The sequence below is a fragment of the Hyperolius riggenbachi genome, chromosome 6 (genome assembly GCF_040937935.1).
Source record: "Hyperolius riggenbachi isolate aHypRig1 chromosome 6, aHypRig1.pri, whole genome shotgun sequence".
NCBI lineage: Eukaryota > Metazoa > Chordata > Amphibia > Anura > Hyperoliidae > Hyperolius > Hyperolius riggenbachi.
The window spans coordinates 142,360,697-142,377,908 of NC_090651.1; the positions used below are offsets into that span (position 1 = coordinate 142,360,697).

Here is a 17,212-nt window from a genome sequence, read left to right on the forward strand (position 1 = left end):
ATAGTCAAAGCTAGAAACAAGAACACACCTGTTGGTTATGTGTAAATATCTATGATGACAGATAGATGTTACCAAGGCCAGTAATACATTTCCTTTTGTTATATAATCCTAGAACATAGACATCAAGTACATACTTGTTATATAAGAGTTTTCTCATGAACCTAAAATGCACAGTGAATCATTTATTAGATACACTAAAAAGTCTATTATAGGCATCTTCAAGGTAACAAAACTTTCAAACGTCAGACGAGCTCGGGTTTATGTAACAGTGAGAATGTGTTGAACCCATTCACCTGGCATGCAGAGAGATTTTTGACAGGTGGTAAACATATGTGGAACTCTGCAGATAACTGTAAAGTATAAAAAGGGAAACATCTAAACTCCAAGTTACCTTAGATTCCAGGATGAAGCTCCTACTGCTCTTTGTGCTTGTGGGATTTTGCTCTGCCCAATACAATCCAAACTTAAGGTCTGGCAGGACTTCTATTGTTCACTTGTTTGAATGGCGTTGGGTAGATATTGCTGCAGAATGTGAGAGGTATCTGGGTCCAAATGGATTTGGCGGTGTACAGGTAAGTGTCTGTGGCCAAGCATGTGTCTACTTATACCAGGGCCCAATTACCAGAGTGCATTGCAGAAAAAAGTGTTTGCATAATGGTCAAAAGAATGACTAAATAGACATGCTTTCTCCAATATGTAAGGCAAAACTAACATAAGGATGTATTGAGGAAGAGACATTTTTAAGCCAAGCTCCTGGAAGCAATATGAGTTAGTTTTGGGTAGTACAAAATAGGGTTAGAACTAGTGTTGCTCATGTGTAGCAAAACTTCACAAAGAAGCATGTAATCGGCTTGATTAGTTGACAGATTTTCACAATTTTGATTTGCTTTGATCACTCCCTACTTTACCATTTGATCATGACTAATATTGCTTGAATATGTCTCTGTTTAGTTTAATAGCATTTTAGCTGAAGAAATCAAAATGTTCTGGATTTGGTAGGTCCCAAATCCGAACACAAGTCAGCGGGAAAACTTTCTGTTGGGTTTTCTTTCTCTGGAGAGCTACTGCAGCTAACCAATTTACCAAAATGGCTTGGGCAGTCCATCAACTGTCTGAAGAACGTAGTGCTACAGCAGTATACGAAAAATGAAAAGAGGAGAAATAAGTGCAGTGGTTGGGAACAGTCATTTTATGTGGCTTGGAGGGCAACTTGACAACATGTTTATCCTTCAATTTACACTTGTTGGGGTATCTTAATGCTGTGCATGCTGTTTCACAATTTCTAGTGCTTTTTTTGCTCTGTATGTCAATCCGTTTATTTTTTAGTTGAAGGGCAATGTGTAATATACCTGTCCTCCAGTTTTAATGGACTCCCCTCCGTTGCATCACTGTGCCCCCAGTTTGTGGCTCCAACTAAAGCCAGTGAAACAAAGGATGAAAGAGCAGTGCACGCTCTGTCCACTCCACGCTTCGTGTAATTTTGGCCAGAAGCCATGGCCAAATGCATTTTGACCATGCGTATTTAAGAAGTCCCGCTGTGCATACACAGTAAGTACACATGCCCAAAACACTCCTGGCCATGGCTGCTTTGCACTGCCAGGGGGGAGAGCAAAATTACAGATAGTACAACTGGACAGAACATGCGCTCCACAACCTCTGTGGAACTAACTCTTATGGGGGAGGAAGGGGAGGAGGATGGAAAAATGCAGCATTTGATATGGGAGAAGGGGGTGGGGGGTGTTGGTCGTGGCACTTTTTGTGGGGAAAAAATATTATGGTTGCTGAGTTGTTAAGGGGGTAGGGAATGGTGACAGCACCTGTTACGGGTGTGGACCAAGTTTGGTAACTGCCCTTGCTACTGTATATGACTCATTTGGGGGTCCATCAAGGTCTCACTAGGTTCTTCATGATTTGTAGTTATGCTCCGATTCTATCAAATTCCCCATTCAATCAATTTGCGGCCAATTTCGATCGGTTGCGGCCGATTTCGATCGATTTGATCTATCTGACAGGATGGAAGATCTAGGTCGATCTGCTGCTGTCAGCAGATCGATGGCCCATAAAGTGGCATTGGATCTAATGGTGCAGTAATGCCTTTAGATCGATTTTCAATAGAATTCCAATAGATTGAATTCTGAAATCTATTGGAAATCTGTTCCTAGTATGTGGCACACATCAGACAGATTCCTGCCAAATTCGACCTGACAGGCATCTGACAGAAATCTATCTGATGGTCGAATCTGCTGCAAATCTATCAGTGTATGGCCACCTTAAGTCTTCTAGGCAGAATCTAATGTAAAATAAACTCCAATTTCATCTATGGCCTAAAGCAGTGTTTCTCAACATTTTATTGATATGTACCCCTTTTAAAACCCTGTACTCACTAAGTACCCCTTAGCATAGTAAACATTATCACAAGTACCCCTTGACAAATATATATTTAATCTGAGTACATGATAATTGGTTCTAAACAATTTCCAAGCATTTACTATTGCTTTTAATTAGCTAAAACATTACTAATTTGGTGTTTTTTTTTAAATAAGATTTATCTTTTTCTAAAATTCTAAATTTGGTATTCTTGGTCAAGTATATCAAGCCCGAGTACCCCCTGGAACTATCAGAAGTACCCCCAAGGGTACACATACCACACATGAGAACATAGAGCCTAAAGCATTAAATACAACATAAAACTATAATAAGGAATAAAGATATACTGTAAATTATTTTTAAGCTACTGGAAGGGTTAATACTAAGACCTCTATATAAGCTACAATACAGTGCTTAATGTTAGAGCAAAACTTCAGTTTTGCGTTTCATAACACTTGACATTTTTGGGGGGGCTGAAGATCAGTGGTGAACATAATCCATTCTGAAAAGCTTATTTTTATTTGTGGCAAAAGTTTTTAACCATCAGCTGGACCATCTCAAAACATAGGGCCGGTACAAATAAGCATTTGTGCTGCTACAATCATATTTCCATTCAGCTTTTGCTCTTTCATAACAGACAATTTAAAAAAAAATCCAGGCTATGTTTGCCAGATTACTTATGTTCTTTGTGTTGCATCAGTAGGCTGTAATAATTTGAAATATTTAGAACACTCTAAGGGCCTGTTTCTACTACACGCAGATTGGATGCCGAAAAACTGCCTCCAGTGAATGCCTGTGGGCCTGTTTCCACTAAACGCGATTTTTCTGATGCAGATTTTCCCATAGGCATTCATTGGAGTCAGTTTTTCTGCATCCATTCTGCATCCATTCTGAATCCAATCTGCGTGTAGTGGAAACGGGCCTAAAAGGTCAGACATCATATGAAAATTTACTTAGGCCGTAAGTCACATGAGAAACCTCAGATGCAGTCATTTTTTATAATATGAACTGTAAGCTTTATGTCAAGAATTGTTGTTATGGTGTTCTCCTGAATACCATGACTATATGACTGTTGTAGTATATACAGTATACTGGGCAATACAGAAGATTAGAAAGCTAGATGTGTCCTTACATGAGACAGCTATGTCATGTGTATGATGACAGATGAATGTTGCAAAGGAAGCTAATAAAATAATCTCAGGTGTCTCAGGCTCATTATATAAGGATCCTCCCATAGGCCTAAAATACAAGGTGAATCATTTATTAGATATATAAGTACATTTCCTATAAACATCTTTACTGCAACAGTACTTTCAGGCTGCATTCACACGTAGATGCGTTGCTCTGAGTTTGGCAAATGGGATGCAACGCAACGCAACACAACGCAGTAAGTGTAAATAGGGCCTCAAACTTTATATAAGCTCATGATTATGTAACAATAAAAATGTATTCATTCTGTTCCCTTGCCATCCTGAAACATTATCAGCACATAGGAATGATCAATGAGATGCAAATAATTTCTCCTTGCTTTCAAATTTCTTGTAGATTATATGCAGCTTGAAATTGGACCTTTCAAAATAACTTCCTGCCAGTTGTTATAGGTCCAAGTTCAAGCTGCATAACATTTAAAAATTTAAATGCAACAAGAAATTTTTTGCATCTCATTGATTATTCCTGATAAGTAGGTGGTAAACATATAAACGGACCAAAACAGGTTCAATTCCTTACAAGATAGTTACAGTAAGCATGCAATTTTTACGTTTCAGTGGTTGTAAACCCCCAACATACAAATCTGAAATGATAATACAAAACAAGAAGGCTTCAAAAAGAAGAGTAGGCCAAAATCCCTACTGAGATGTTTGAAAATCTGGTGATTTAGTAGGTTAGGTAGATTCCTATACTGGGGGCACCTTCCTAACCTATACTGAGGGGTACCTACCTATCTAACCTATACTGGGGGCATCTACCTAACCTATACTGGGGGCACCTACCTATCTAACCTATACTGCGGGCACCTACCTATCTAATGTAACGATCGGTGTCAGCACACAGAGAGAATCTGATTATTGGTGATCTGCAGTATCACCAAGAATACAGATTATACCTGATTATTGATGATCTGCAGAATCACAGATAATCTAAGTATAACTAACCTCTGGACACCTTTATAATGTGAGTGCTTGGTGCAACAGTAACGACTTTGAGTACGACCACCCGAGGAGCAGGTGGTCTCTGGCAGTATGGGCAATACCGCCTTTTGGGAAGTACAAAAACCGTCCAACAGCCTGAGGCCTCCAAAGAGGTGGAGTCCCAGGCTGAGGGTAGGAAGAATCTGTGAGTGAGTGACACCTGAAAGGTGGATGTCACTAGCAGGTCTGGAGACTATCTCTAAGGAGAGAGATAGCTCTCTAGGTCGGGCAAGCCAGGTCGGCAACACACAGACAGACAAGGTACATAGACAGAAGGCTGATTCGGTATCCAAAGGCAGGCAGGGTTTGGCAAGAGATAATCAGATATGCGTAGGTACCGAATCAGAAAGCAGAGGGATAGTCAGGAATGCAATAGGTCATAACAGATATCAACAATGCCTAGTCTTGGGTGTGAGGTCCGTGATCTCTACACCCTGGAACTAGTCTGGAGTATAACATGATGGTACAGAGTATTCCTAGACTTGGGTGTGAGGTCCGTGGTCTCGACACCCTGGAACTAGTCTGGAGTATAACAGAATGATAACACAGAGTCCCTAATCTTGGGTGTGAGGTCCGTGATCTCGACACCCTGGAACTAGTCTGAAGTATAACAGAATGATAACACAAAGTCCCTAATCTTGGGTGTGAGGTCCGTGGTCTCAACACCCTGGAACTAGTCTGAAGTATAACACAATAATACACAGAAGTAATCTGGCTCAATGTGAATTCCCAGGACCTCCTGGTTCAAAAACACTGTAGGATCTGACTAAGGTCTGAGTGCTTCCACGTAGTGTTCGCAACGGCAGACAACTTGAGACTGACCAGCAGTGACTATATATAGTGCGCGCTCTCCAGCGCCACCCATCAGCGATCAACCAATAGCCACTTGCTTTGAGGTCAGCTGACCAACCTGGTCAGCTGATCCCTCCTTGTTTGTCATAAAGGTTCTGCCTCTCATCGCGCGTGCGTGCGCGTATTCCTCAGCCTGTGTGAACTAACAGGCCCAGCCACACCAAACGCACGCTGCTGCATGCAAACCGCTGCGCTGGACACGGAATCAGCCACCTTGCCGCCATTACACGCGGCGGCTTTTCCGTGTTTTATCACATCTAACCTATACTGGGGGCACCTACACCTGTCTCCATTTGGGGGGGGGGCATTTTACGCCATTGCCCTGGGTGCAATTTAGCCTAGAAACTGCTAGTACTTGGCTCTTCCCACATCATGTTTTGACCAAGCCATTTTTTTGTTGCGCCGCTGCTCGTCGTCCCACCAACCCCGCTTTGTGCACCACCAGCCATATGTCTTTCTATGCGGGGGTGGTGGGACGATGTAGGGACGATGAGTAGCGTGTGTGTGAGGTCACGCATCAGTTGGGGGAGTGACGCAAACAATGGGATTAGCGGGGGATCGGTGTTGCTAGGGGTGAGTAGATTGGCCTAGAGGATTGTTTGCTGTTTGGGGGTCGCTGGCTGCCATATACACACCTGATTTTAGGCTAAGGTGGTAGTTTTTGGTCGCCTCAGCCGACTTAAGTCAGGCGCAGGGGCGTAGCAATAGGGGTTGCAGAGGTTGCGGCCGCTTTGGGGCCCTTGGGCCAGAGGGGCCCCGAAGGGCCCTCCATAAACTACAGTATTAGCTCTCTATTGGTCCTGTGTTCAAAATAATAACTTCTATAGATACTTTGAATAGTAGTAATCATTAACAGACTGTTCCCCATCCCCTTCTTGCACCTCTGACACTGTAGTTGCCATTGGCAGGTTTTGGTGCGTTGTATCAATTGTCATGTAGAGAGTGCTTGGGGGGCCCCATTGTAAAACTTGCAGCGGGGCCCATAGCTGCTTAGCTACGCCACTGGTCAGGCGTGTGCACGGGCCTTCAAATGTAGCTGTATCAGTTGTCAATATTTTTATACAACGTTATTTTTGAATCAATGCAACATTTTATTTACAGAATCATTGGGAAAAAGGATCTAAATAGCTGATCAAATAAACCCTGTTAAATGTCACAGAAGTACATGAAGATATTCTAGCTAAAAGACCATGTTATTAATGAAATCACACAAAAAGGCTGCCTATAAGATGAAAATGGTTAGATAACTCTATGTAAATGGTGTGTAATATTAAACACCATATCCTGAGTGGGAATCATTATGCTTATTACAATATGGATCATCTTGAAATGCCCACTATGAGATTCTGGGTGGATAACCGCAAATAAACCAATAATTGTTTGCGTAAATATTTGCTAATACAGAATTAAGCAAAATATATAATGTGAAAGCGCACACATAAACTTATATTGCCTGCTACTAATATGATTTTATTATATTGATAACAGATTTCCCCACCAAACGAGAATATTGTTATTAACAGTCCTTGGAGACCATGGTATGAGAGATACCAGCCAATCAGCTACAAGCTCTGCTCCAGATCCGGCAGCGAGCAGCAGTTCCGAGACATGGTCACCAGGTGTAACAATGTTGGGGTAAGAATGTTAGCAATTGCACCTCATCTGCTTATTTGTACCTTGTGCATCATGTATGAATTGAAATCCTATTTTTATGTTATTGTTTTGAGTCAAACAAATGTGTTACTACTTTTCATTCTTTTCATCAAATTTGGCCTAAAAGCAATATAGCATTTATTGTTGGGCTGTGGTTTCACTTTAAATCCAGTAGTTAGCTCTGGCTGCCACAAATACCTAAAGCCACATACACACACTCAACAAGTCTTTTAAATGCACGATTATCAAACAACTTGAAGCTGTCAAGACGACAAGGCGTTATCACTCATAAGAGGCGAACAACGACTGATAAGATGCAGCTCCAATTAATCCAACTGTTGGATTGAGTTGAGCTGCATCTTATCAGTCGTTGGTCGACTCTTATCAGTGATAACGCCTTGTCGTCTTGACAAAAGTTGTCCAACTTCATCAAGTTGTTTGATAATCATGCATTTAAAAGACTATTGTTGGGCGTGTGTATGAGCCTTAAGGGCCTATTTTTAAACAATGGGGAAATACATTTTTGTTTTTATTTTCCCTGGATTACATTTTTGCTATGTTATGGGTCCAGTGACACTCCTAATATCTCTGGACTCTCCATACTAGTGTGTGGACTGTATGAACTATGGTTTGGAGCAGAGTAATAAAGCTCAGCCTACCACAGATATTCCTGCTGAAGTCCTAGAGAACAACAGAGACAGGATGGGAGCTAACACTTGGGCCCATATGCAATTAACTTTTTCTCCTAGTTTTCTCCTACTTTAAATTTTCACACCTTGCCAATAAAATGCCATTTAAACCACCAGCAAGCAAGAAAATATTCAAAATATTTTGAGGGTACTTTATTACCTAATTTTTGGTACTTTTTTAATTGAAGTGAAAAGTTACTTCACCAAGATATTCATCTATGCTAGTTAATGAGAAATGAATGGGCGGATAAAATTGCTCTGGTGCTGAAGTGGTTAAAAAAGAAGTTGAGAAATTATCTCCTAGGAGAAAACTCAGGAGAAAAATGGAATTGCATATGGCCTTGGAGTTTTTCCACCAAACTTTAAAGAAGGTTCCAAGTTCTTTGGAGATCACAAAAAGCAGGGGGAGAATATGAAGGGTATGATACTTTCAAAAAGGCTGGATTTACACTTGTCAGGGTTCCTGATGTGTAACTTAAAGGTATTCATAGCTCTTGCTGCATGCAGTGAATAAAGGACATACTTTTTGGGCCAGGCTATGTCTACACTGTCACTGTTTCAAGTGGATTGACCGATCTTTGTCAAGTGATAGCAATGTGATAGTCAAACCGCTTGTAACGGTGACAGTCCGTTGTGAGCAGACCTGGCTGCAGTGTGGACATAGCCTGACCAAAAATGTCCTTTATTCACTGCATGCATCAAGAGCTATGATGTATTCTTTTAACCTTCCTGGCGGTAAGCCGATCGCCACCGCACCGATTCGCCGCTACCCACCGCACCGCGCTCCCCCAGATCCCTTGCACAGCCTGGCCTAACAGCGCCAGGCAGCGCTGAGGGGTGGATCGGGACTCCCGATGACGTCACAATGTCGATGATGTTGGTGACGTCATCACGCCCATCTCCATGGCGACGGGGGAAGCCCTCCAGGAAATCCCGTTCTTTGAACGGGATTTCCAGATTGCAGATCGCTGGAGGCGATCGGAGCGGGTGGGGGGATGCCGCTGCACAGCGGCTATCATGTAGCGAGCCCTAGACTCACTACATGATTTAAAAAAAAAAAAATGCTGCGCTGCCCCCTGGCGGTTTTTAATAGACCGCCAGGAGGGTTAAGAGCTGTAGTTACATCCTGATCGATGGCTGGATGTCTGGGCTGATGTTGTTCACATTGTGAAAGTGAATACATCTGTTGTTTGAACCGTCCTGTTCTGGTCACGTCTACTTTTGGATTCTACAAGTCCGTGTCAACCACACAGACTAGACAGTGCACTACCAATTGAAGCAAGGGAGGAGTGCAGTCTGAGGAGAACCTATTGTAATGGACATCTCATTCCATCAGGTCTCCAAAAAAGCTGTGCACCATTGAAACTTTGCATTCCATCTCCACAACTGACACAATGGACATGTATGAAAGGATCCTATAGTTAACATGGGATCCATTGACAAGTCCATTGGTCTGTTGCGGAAAACAATCTGATTGTGTGAACATGACCTAAGATTTAAAGAATCAATTAAAAAATAAAGCTATAAAAGTTTTTGAAGGTTTTACGGTGTAGGGAATATTTAATTCAGGGATTTTTTTTATTAAGACACATGATCAGCAGCATTCTTTGGAAAACTGCAAGATTTAGTGGTGGTACCTGATCACCATTATTTACCAGAAAATTTGTATTTGCAGCTGTAACGATCGGTGTCAGCACACAGAGAGAATCTGATTATTGGTGATCTGCAGTATCACCAAGAATACAGATATATACCTGATTATTGATGATCTGCAGAATCACCAATAATACAAGTATAACTAACCTCTGGACACCTGATAAAGTGTAAGTGTTTGGTGCAACAGTATATGAGCCTGGACCACCTGAGGAGCAGGTGACCCTAGACCGTATAACGAGTATCTCCTAGTCTGGGTTGGAGATAACCAGAGAGCCAGTGATTCCCTGAACTGCTGGGAGTCAGACTCTACTGCAGTCAAAGGACTCCTATGAGATAGAGTCCCTGACTGAATTGCAGAGAGGTCCCTCTGAGGGACAGGGAGTCCCTGCAGCTACTGGACACCCCACCGGGGGGGTGTCACAGGTAGAAGGGTCGGCCAGGCCGGGTCAGCAACACACGAGCAGATAAGGTACAGAGACAGAAGGCTGATTCGGTAACCAGGGACAGGCAGGGTTGGCAACAGGTAATCAGATATGCGTAGGTACCGAATCAGAGAGCAGGAGAAGGGTCAAGAGAGCAATAGGTCATAACAGATACCAAGCAGAGGCCTAGTCTAGAGTGTGAGGTCCGTGGTCTCAACACCCAGGAACTGGTCTAAAGAATAACACAGCAATGACACAGTATTCCTAATCTTGGGTGTGAGGTCCGTGGTCTCAACACACTGGAACTGGTCTAAAGTATAACACAGTAATAACACAGTATCCCTAAGCTTGGATGTGAGGTCCGTGGTCTCAACACCCTGGAACTGGTCTAAAGTATAACACAGTAATAACACAGTAATCTGGCTAAGTGTGAATTCCCAGGTCCACCTGGTTCTAACACACTATGAGATCTGACTATGGTCTGAGTGCTAACACATAAGCATTCGCAGCGGCAGACAACCCGTAACTGACAGGCAAGAAGTATATATAGCAGAGCGCTCCTCAGCGCCGCCCAGTCCCATTCAGCCAATCACCTACTGCGCTGGGATCCGCTGATCGTCCTGATCAGCTGATCCCTCTCCTATTGGCATAAAGGGCCTGCCTGCTAGCGCGCGCGCGTAGCTCTCCATCTGTGTGCACTACTAGGCTCAGACAAACCAGACGCATGCTGCTGCGGAGAAATCGCCGGTCTGAACGCGGAACCAGCCGCCTCGCTGTCAGACCGCGCGGCGTGTCTCCGCAATCCATTACAGCAGCCTTTTTAACACTTTTAATCTTATGTTGCCATGCCTGTGGGGTGGGGAGGGAGCAACCAGACCGATAAGAACTTGCCTGGAGAAAAACCACAGTAAGCTACAAAAACAAACAAAAAAGGCTAAAACTGCAGTATGATTTTTGTTTTGTTTTTATTAACTACTGTGCATACATTAAGGGCCCTTTTACACTTAATCAGTTGCTCTCAGTTATAACTGAAAGAAAACTGATTTTCAAAGTAATGCCCATGTTTTCCTATGGCACCTTTCACACTTAACGTGTTTTAACTTAAATCTTTTTCACAATGCACTGCTATGGAAAAAACGCACACTAACGCACACCAACTGATTAAGTGTAAACAGGGCCTAACACAGACTCAGACTGTTTCAAGCAGATGTCCTGGAAAGTCACATAACCGCCTAGGTCCAAAGATGGAATGAGAAAATATAGCCTAGGCAAGATGTTAACAGAGACATCTAATTTTATGGTTCTTTTGGTAATCTAAGGAGTAAGAGGGTTTAGAGAGAGTGGCAGCTGGGCCACTTGACACCCACTAGGCCTAGGCACCTGCCTAGTTTGCCTTGTGGACGATCCTGCTCTGCCAAGGTCAAAAGACACACAAAAGAACCAATATTTGCAAAATAGATAAAAACTTAATTTTGGGGCGATCTTGATGTTTGATGAACCAAGATATTAGGCACATTGTAAATGTCTGTCTATATTACTATAGGTGTATATCTACGTTGATGCTGTCATTAACCACATGTGCGGAGGAGGCGGAGGTGCAGGAACACATTCCACTTGTGGAAGCTACTTCAATGCTAACACCAAGGAATTCTCTGGAGTACCTTACTCTAACCTGGATTTCAACGATGGCAAGTGCAGGACAGGAAGTGGAGAAATTGAGAATTATGGAGATATTTATCAGGTAGGAATTATGAGACAACATCAGTGATGTAGAGCAATAAGGGATGCAGAAGACATGACCAAACCAGGGCCATAGACCTGAGGGGCCCACATGGATACATCCTTCAATCACTTCATTTGTTTTTTATTGATACTGTAGTGGTAATGATTACCTCTATATGTGCTTTGGATAGTGGTAATCATTAACAAACCATTCCTTTCCCTCTGCCTACATCTCTCACACACAGTGGCAGTCTTTAAAAATTTAATTTTGGTGATCTGTATCATGTGATTATTATACAAGCAGTGCTGGTGGCGCCCCGGTGTAAAGTTTGCACTGGGCCCTTTGACTTTTTGAATATACCTGTGGACAACTCGTATTAGCTCAGACAATAAAGGCTAGGTTATATAAATGGTTTCATAGTAGAAATAAAATAGAAAAAAAAAATAGAAAAACTAATTGCATTCAAAAGGAAAAGTTATGCTATACAGATTCAATAACTTTTTTCTTTGTCAGCTGCAGTGTCATACATGATTAGCTATATTTTGAAATAATTACAGAATTCCGGTCTTTAAGTCACTTTCTCAAATGTGATGGCATAAGCACAGATTTCTTTAGTACATTTTTATATAGTTTGGGCCCATATTTTTACATTGTTTTTGCCTTGATACAGGAATGCAGTCTTAACCACTTTAGGTTCCGGGGTTTTTACCCCTTAAGGTTCCTGACAATTTTGGCATATCAGCTGTGTCACTATTGATAAAGCAATAACTTTTTATTACCTATGCCATCAAAGTGATATTACACTGCTTTTTTCAGGACAAATTAGGCTTCCTTTTGGTAATATTTCTCCAAGTATTTTTTTTATTTCACAGGCACTTAATTGAAACAAATTAAACATAAACGCAAAAATTAAGCATTTTTTCATATTTCCCACTTCCTAATTTTTACATGACAAGTGCCACAGTTGTAGCATGCCTCAAAATACACTACTTGGCTCATCCCAGTTAAAACGATACCATACATTCCAAATTGAATCACTAGTTGGGCATGTAGCATACCATTATCGCTAGCCTGTGCGTCTGTAGCGATTGCAAGGGCGCAGAGTTTGGGGACCCCAGTACTGTATAGATACATTGCTAGACAACAACATTTTGATGCATCTATATAGCATTGGTTCCGAGGTACGTCCAAAAACTGGAAGAGGTTAAGCTGTGATAACTCACTGTACTTCACTCTACAGTTATGTGCAGCTGGACTTAAAGGGATACTTAATTCAAAAAAAAAATGATTTTTACTCACCTGGGGCATCCCTCAGCCCCCTGAAGCTGTATGGTGCCCTCACAGCCTCGCTCCGATCCTCCTGTCCCCGCGGGCGGCTACTTATGGGTTCGGCGATAGCCGCCGACAGGCTTGGAACGCGAGTGATTCTCCGCGTTCCCAGCCGATATATCACCCTCTATGCTGCTATAGTGTATATGTTATATGTCTCTGTGTTTTTTTCGTTTAGGGTGACAGCTCACCAGCCCCCCTCCCCCCTTGCTCTTTATCTTGTACACAGATTGATTATGACCTGATATGCCAAACAGATCATTCTCTACATATGGTACCAATCCTATTTTTGAACTTAATTTTCTTTCATCGCAAGGGTTAATAAACCAGTGCTTTGGACTGCAGTGGCAGCTCCCCTGAAAAGTAGTTGGAGGTCATAAAATCTCTTTGTGGCTGTGCAAACACTTATGATAGCAGGATAGCAATGACGAGTTCAATAGGTCATCATTTCTCTGTGTGGAACTGGATAAACAGCAGCCATATCAGTGCTTAGTTCAATCTTATACCTAGATTCCCTTAAAACCAAAATACAATGTGGAGACCTCAGGAAAATTCTATTTAGATTTAGTTCTAAAGCCACAATTATTTACTATCTCATAAGTTTATTCTGACTTCAGATTTGTTTTAAATATAACTGTAGATGTTTCCTCAGAAGTGGGTGTAGACCCATGAAATGCTTTGCCAGTGCTATTAAAGATTCATTCATTCATTCATTCATTCATTCATTCATTTATATATGAATTTGTCTTCATTGAGGTAAGCCACTTTAAACCTTATTTCATAGATTTTAATTCATTTTATTTTCCTTTGGGTGCCTTTTCACCCTGTTTGTGCATGTAATATCCCCACCTCAGGGTAGGGGATACCCTTGGACCCGTCTATAGGTCCTTAGGACCCATTTTTCCTTGAAAGGTGCGAACATTTTTGGCTCCCCAGGACCCCCAAGTGGAGTTGAGTATATTGATCTCCAACTGCCTGCAGTGGTTGGTTGCCCCATTGCAACCTCCCTTTGTGAGTACCCTCCGTATACTATTTGTTATTTCATCTATGGAGTGTGATGCACTGCATCATTTGGGATCCCTCTGTCTCTGTGTTTTTTTTTCGTTTAGGGTGACAGCTCACCAGCCCCCCTCCCCCCTTGCTCTTTATCTTTTCTACATGGCAACAGCAACCAGATGTAAATAGTTGGGTTAAAGAAATGTTTGCTGTTAATTTGTCTTTGCCACAGAATCACATTCATGTGACACGTGATATACCATAGATTGCACATTTTAGTCACGAGCTGGATAGTGTGTAACAAACTGTTCACTACTGCAACCATAGGTGAGAGACTGCAGACTTGTAGGCCTCTTGGACTTGGCACTGGAGAAGGAATACGTACGGGGCAAGATTGCAGCTTTCCTAAATAACCTCATCAGCATTGGTGTAGCCGGCTTCAGACTGGATGCCTCAAAACACATGTGGCCTGGAGATATTGCTAACATTCTTGGCAGACTGAACAACCTGAACACTCAGTGGTTCCCCGGTGGTACTCGTCCTTTCATCTTCCAAGAGGTAAGGATTTGATTGTTGTTTACAAAATAAAGGATGTCTGCTTGAAAGGGCAGCAGAATAACATATTTGCTCATCTAGACAGACCAAAGACATTTCTATAGTCTTCTCTTTCAAGGGACATTCTCCCTAGTAATCTTGCTTGGCAAGAATCTCTATTGTGCATAAACTACACAAGCCTTTTTGTGCTCCTTGCTCATTCTCAGGTGCACAACAAATGACACCACTAGTGCATACAAAACTCACAGTGGTTTGGATTCTATAGAGCCTTCCCAGTCCTCTCTCCATGCCCTTTGTCCACTGCTTTCTCCATTGAAATTCTTCACGTTTGGGAACCCTTCTTTAAAATTACACACCTTAAGGATTCTTCAGAAGGCTTCAGAGAAGCACTCGTGTACCCAAGAGCCTCCAAAGACGGGCAGTTCCACATTACGCAGTATGGAGCCGCTCACCTTCAAAAGCACACAGGGACATGAGAGCTTTTGAAGATTTTTGAGGACTTCATAAAGGCTCCTGAAAGCATGGAAAGAGGACTGGGTAAACTTTATGGGATCCACAGTCTTCCCTCTCCATAGGCGAGTGTCTAACTTTATTTTTTCATTTGACTTCAGTCACCCAAATTGAAAAAAATAATGCCCATTTATTTACCTAGGACTTCTTCCAGCTCCCTGAAGTCCTCCCTCTCCCTCGCCATCATTCGGTGCTACGTCGCTTCTCTGCTGTCTACCTTCATAATCTGTCCAACTGGCAAGTGGGCCGGCCACTGCACATGTGCGGTGCTGGCCATGCGCATCCTTATTGCGCTTTTGCAACCGGGGGCATTCTGTGCATGAGCGATAGCAATTTCTGCTCACTGCGCAAGCACAGAGCATCCCAGTCATGGCAGCCCGTTGGAGGAGGCACGGGGCTACGCATATAGCATTGGAGGGGAACACCGGAGAAACGGCAGAGTGCTGGATGAAGACGTGGGACCAGGTAGACTTCAGAGGGCTGGAAGAAGCCCCAGGTAAGTAAATGGGAAATTTTGTCTTTCACTTTAGGTTTCCTTTATGAGTGTCTACCCCACAGAAATCACCTTGCACAATATACGAATAAATAGTTAGAAAAATAAACAAACCATTTGAGAAAGACATTCGTCTTTTTATTTGCCTTACTATTTATTTGGTTATCAAGTAAAGTACCGATGTATGTAAAACAGTAACTTCGTTATTGCGTGCTAAATGTTGCACTGTCGTCAAGGTTGCAAGGATTGATATGACATCAAAAAAATGCGGAGCGGCACGGTGGCGTAGTGGTTAGTGCTCTCGCCTTGCAGCGCTGGGTTCCTGGTTCGAATCTCAGCCAGGTCAACATCTGCAAGGAGTTTATATGTTCTCCACGTGTCTACGTGGGTTTCCTCCGGGCACTCTGGTTTCCTCCCACATCCCAAAAACATACAGTTAAGTTAATTGGCTTCCCCCTAAATCGTCCCTAGACTATGATACATGCACTGCAAGCTATATACATAGACATATGACTATGGTAGGGATTAGATTGTGAGCCCCTCTGAGGGACAGTTAGTGATAAGACAATATATACTCTGTACAGCGCTGCGTAATATGTCAGCACTATATAAATACTTAAATAAAATACACTAGCCTCTGAATATAAATAACGGAGCAAAACATTCCGATATTTCCAAGAGAGATCACTAACACTTTGCAGCTATCAATATGACAAGATTCATGGGTTTTCCATCACTTCTGCCCACTGACCTTATCAAATTTCTTTGTAAACTTAAAAACCGTAATGACTCAGATACCATAACCAAATAATTGGTTGATTATTAACAGTTAACAAATACACCAGTTCAAGCTCGCTAAATTTGTTAACTGCTACCAGTTACCACTTTCACTTAAGAGCCTGTAAACCAGTCAAGGCATTCCTGATCTGGTAATGTTTTTTCATTATTGCAAACCTGATGCTGGGAATATACCATGACTTTTTTTGGCAGATAGATGGCTCGCTAAATAATTTCCGGCAGGTCTGATCTAATTTCGATCATTTTTCTGATCGATTTTCTCATTGAAGTGACTGGAAATCAACCAGAAAAGCGATTAGAAAATCAATCAGAGAATCGATCGGACAGTTAATCTGCTGAAAATCTCATTGTTTATTCCCAGCATTACAGCAGATGTTTGTGAGTGACACTTGCTTGCTTACATCTGTAGTTTTGAAATTGTCACATGATCAGTTAACAAATCGCCACTAGAATGTGGCCTGCTGCTCCTCTGTCTCCCCCCTTGCACTTTCTCTCCCTCCAGAGTTGGTGTGGGTGAAGATGATTGGGTTTAACTCACCCAATTGCTCTTTTCAGTGATGATCTCCATGGCAACGGTGGCATCATGTGACATGCTGGTACGTAATGATGGCATGTCACATGACACCGCCTTTGCCATGGAGACTGCTGGTGGAACGAACAATTGGGTGAGTTCCTTTTGTTGTTGCGTGCTGCACTTTAGAGGGAGAGGATGGGGGGAGAGAATCTGTCCATCTAGCGGAGGGCCATCTTTACAATGGCCGCAGGCCGGGTAGTTTGCCCAGGCCTGAGCTGTACCATTTATAAAATCTATAATAAGAAGCCAGTGACATTCTCTGCATCTTAGAGCAACATCTCTTAATAGAAAAAAAAAATTAGGGTTCCTCACATATAATATATATATTGCATTCACATTGCATAAGTTATCACTGTGCAGTTTAGGGTCTAATTAAATACATTTTTATACTCACAGTCTGTGTATT

At 42.2% G+C, this 17,212-nt stretch overlaps 1 protein-coding gene across 2 annotated transcripts in view; it reads left to right on the forward strand.

The window, feature by feature from the left end:
- Positions 1-17,212, forward strand: part of LOC137521151 (pancreatic alpha-amylase-like) — a 37,945-nt gene that overhangs the window by 15,685 nt on the left and 5,048 nt on the right. The window contains exons 1-4 of one of the 2 annotated variants that reach the window (XM_068240029.1): positions 173-572; positions 6,897-7,043; positions 11,372-11,569; positions 14,204-14,434. In XM_068240029.1, the coding sequence (XP_068096130.1) occupies positions 405-572; positions 6,897-7,043; positions 11,372-11,569; positions 14,204-14,434 (744 nt within the window). In that variant the 5' untranslated portion in view covers positions 173-404. Of the gene's footprint in view, positions 1-172; positions 573-6,896; positions 7,044-11,371; positions 11,570-14,203; positions 14,435-17,212 lie in introns of those variants that run through there. The other variant, XM_068240028.1, reaches the window with a different exon arrangement.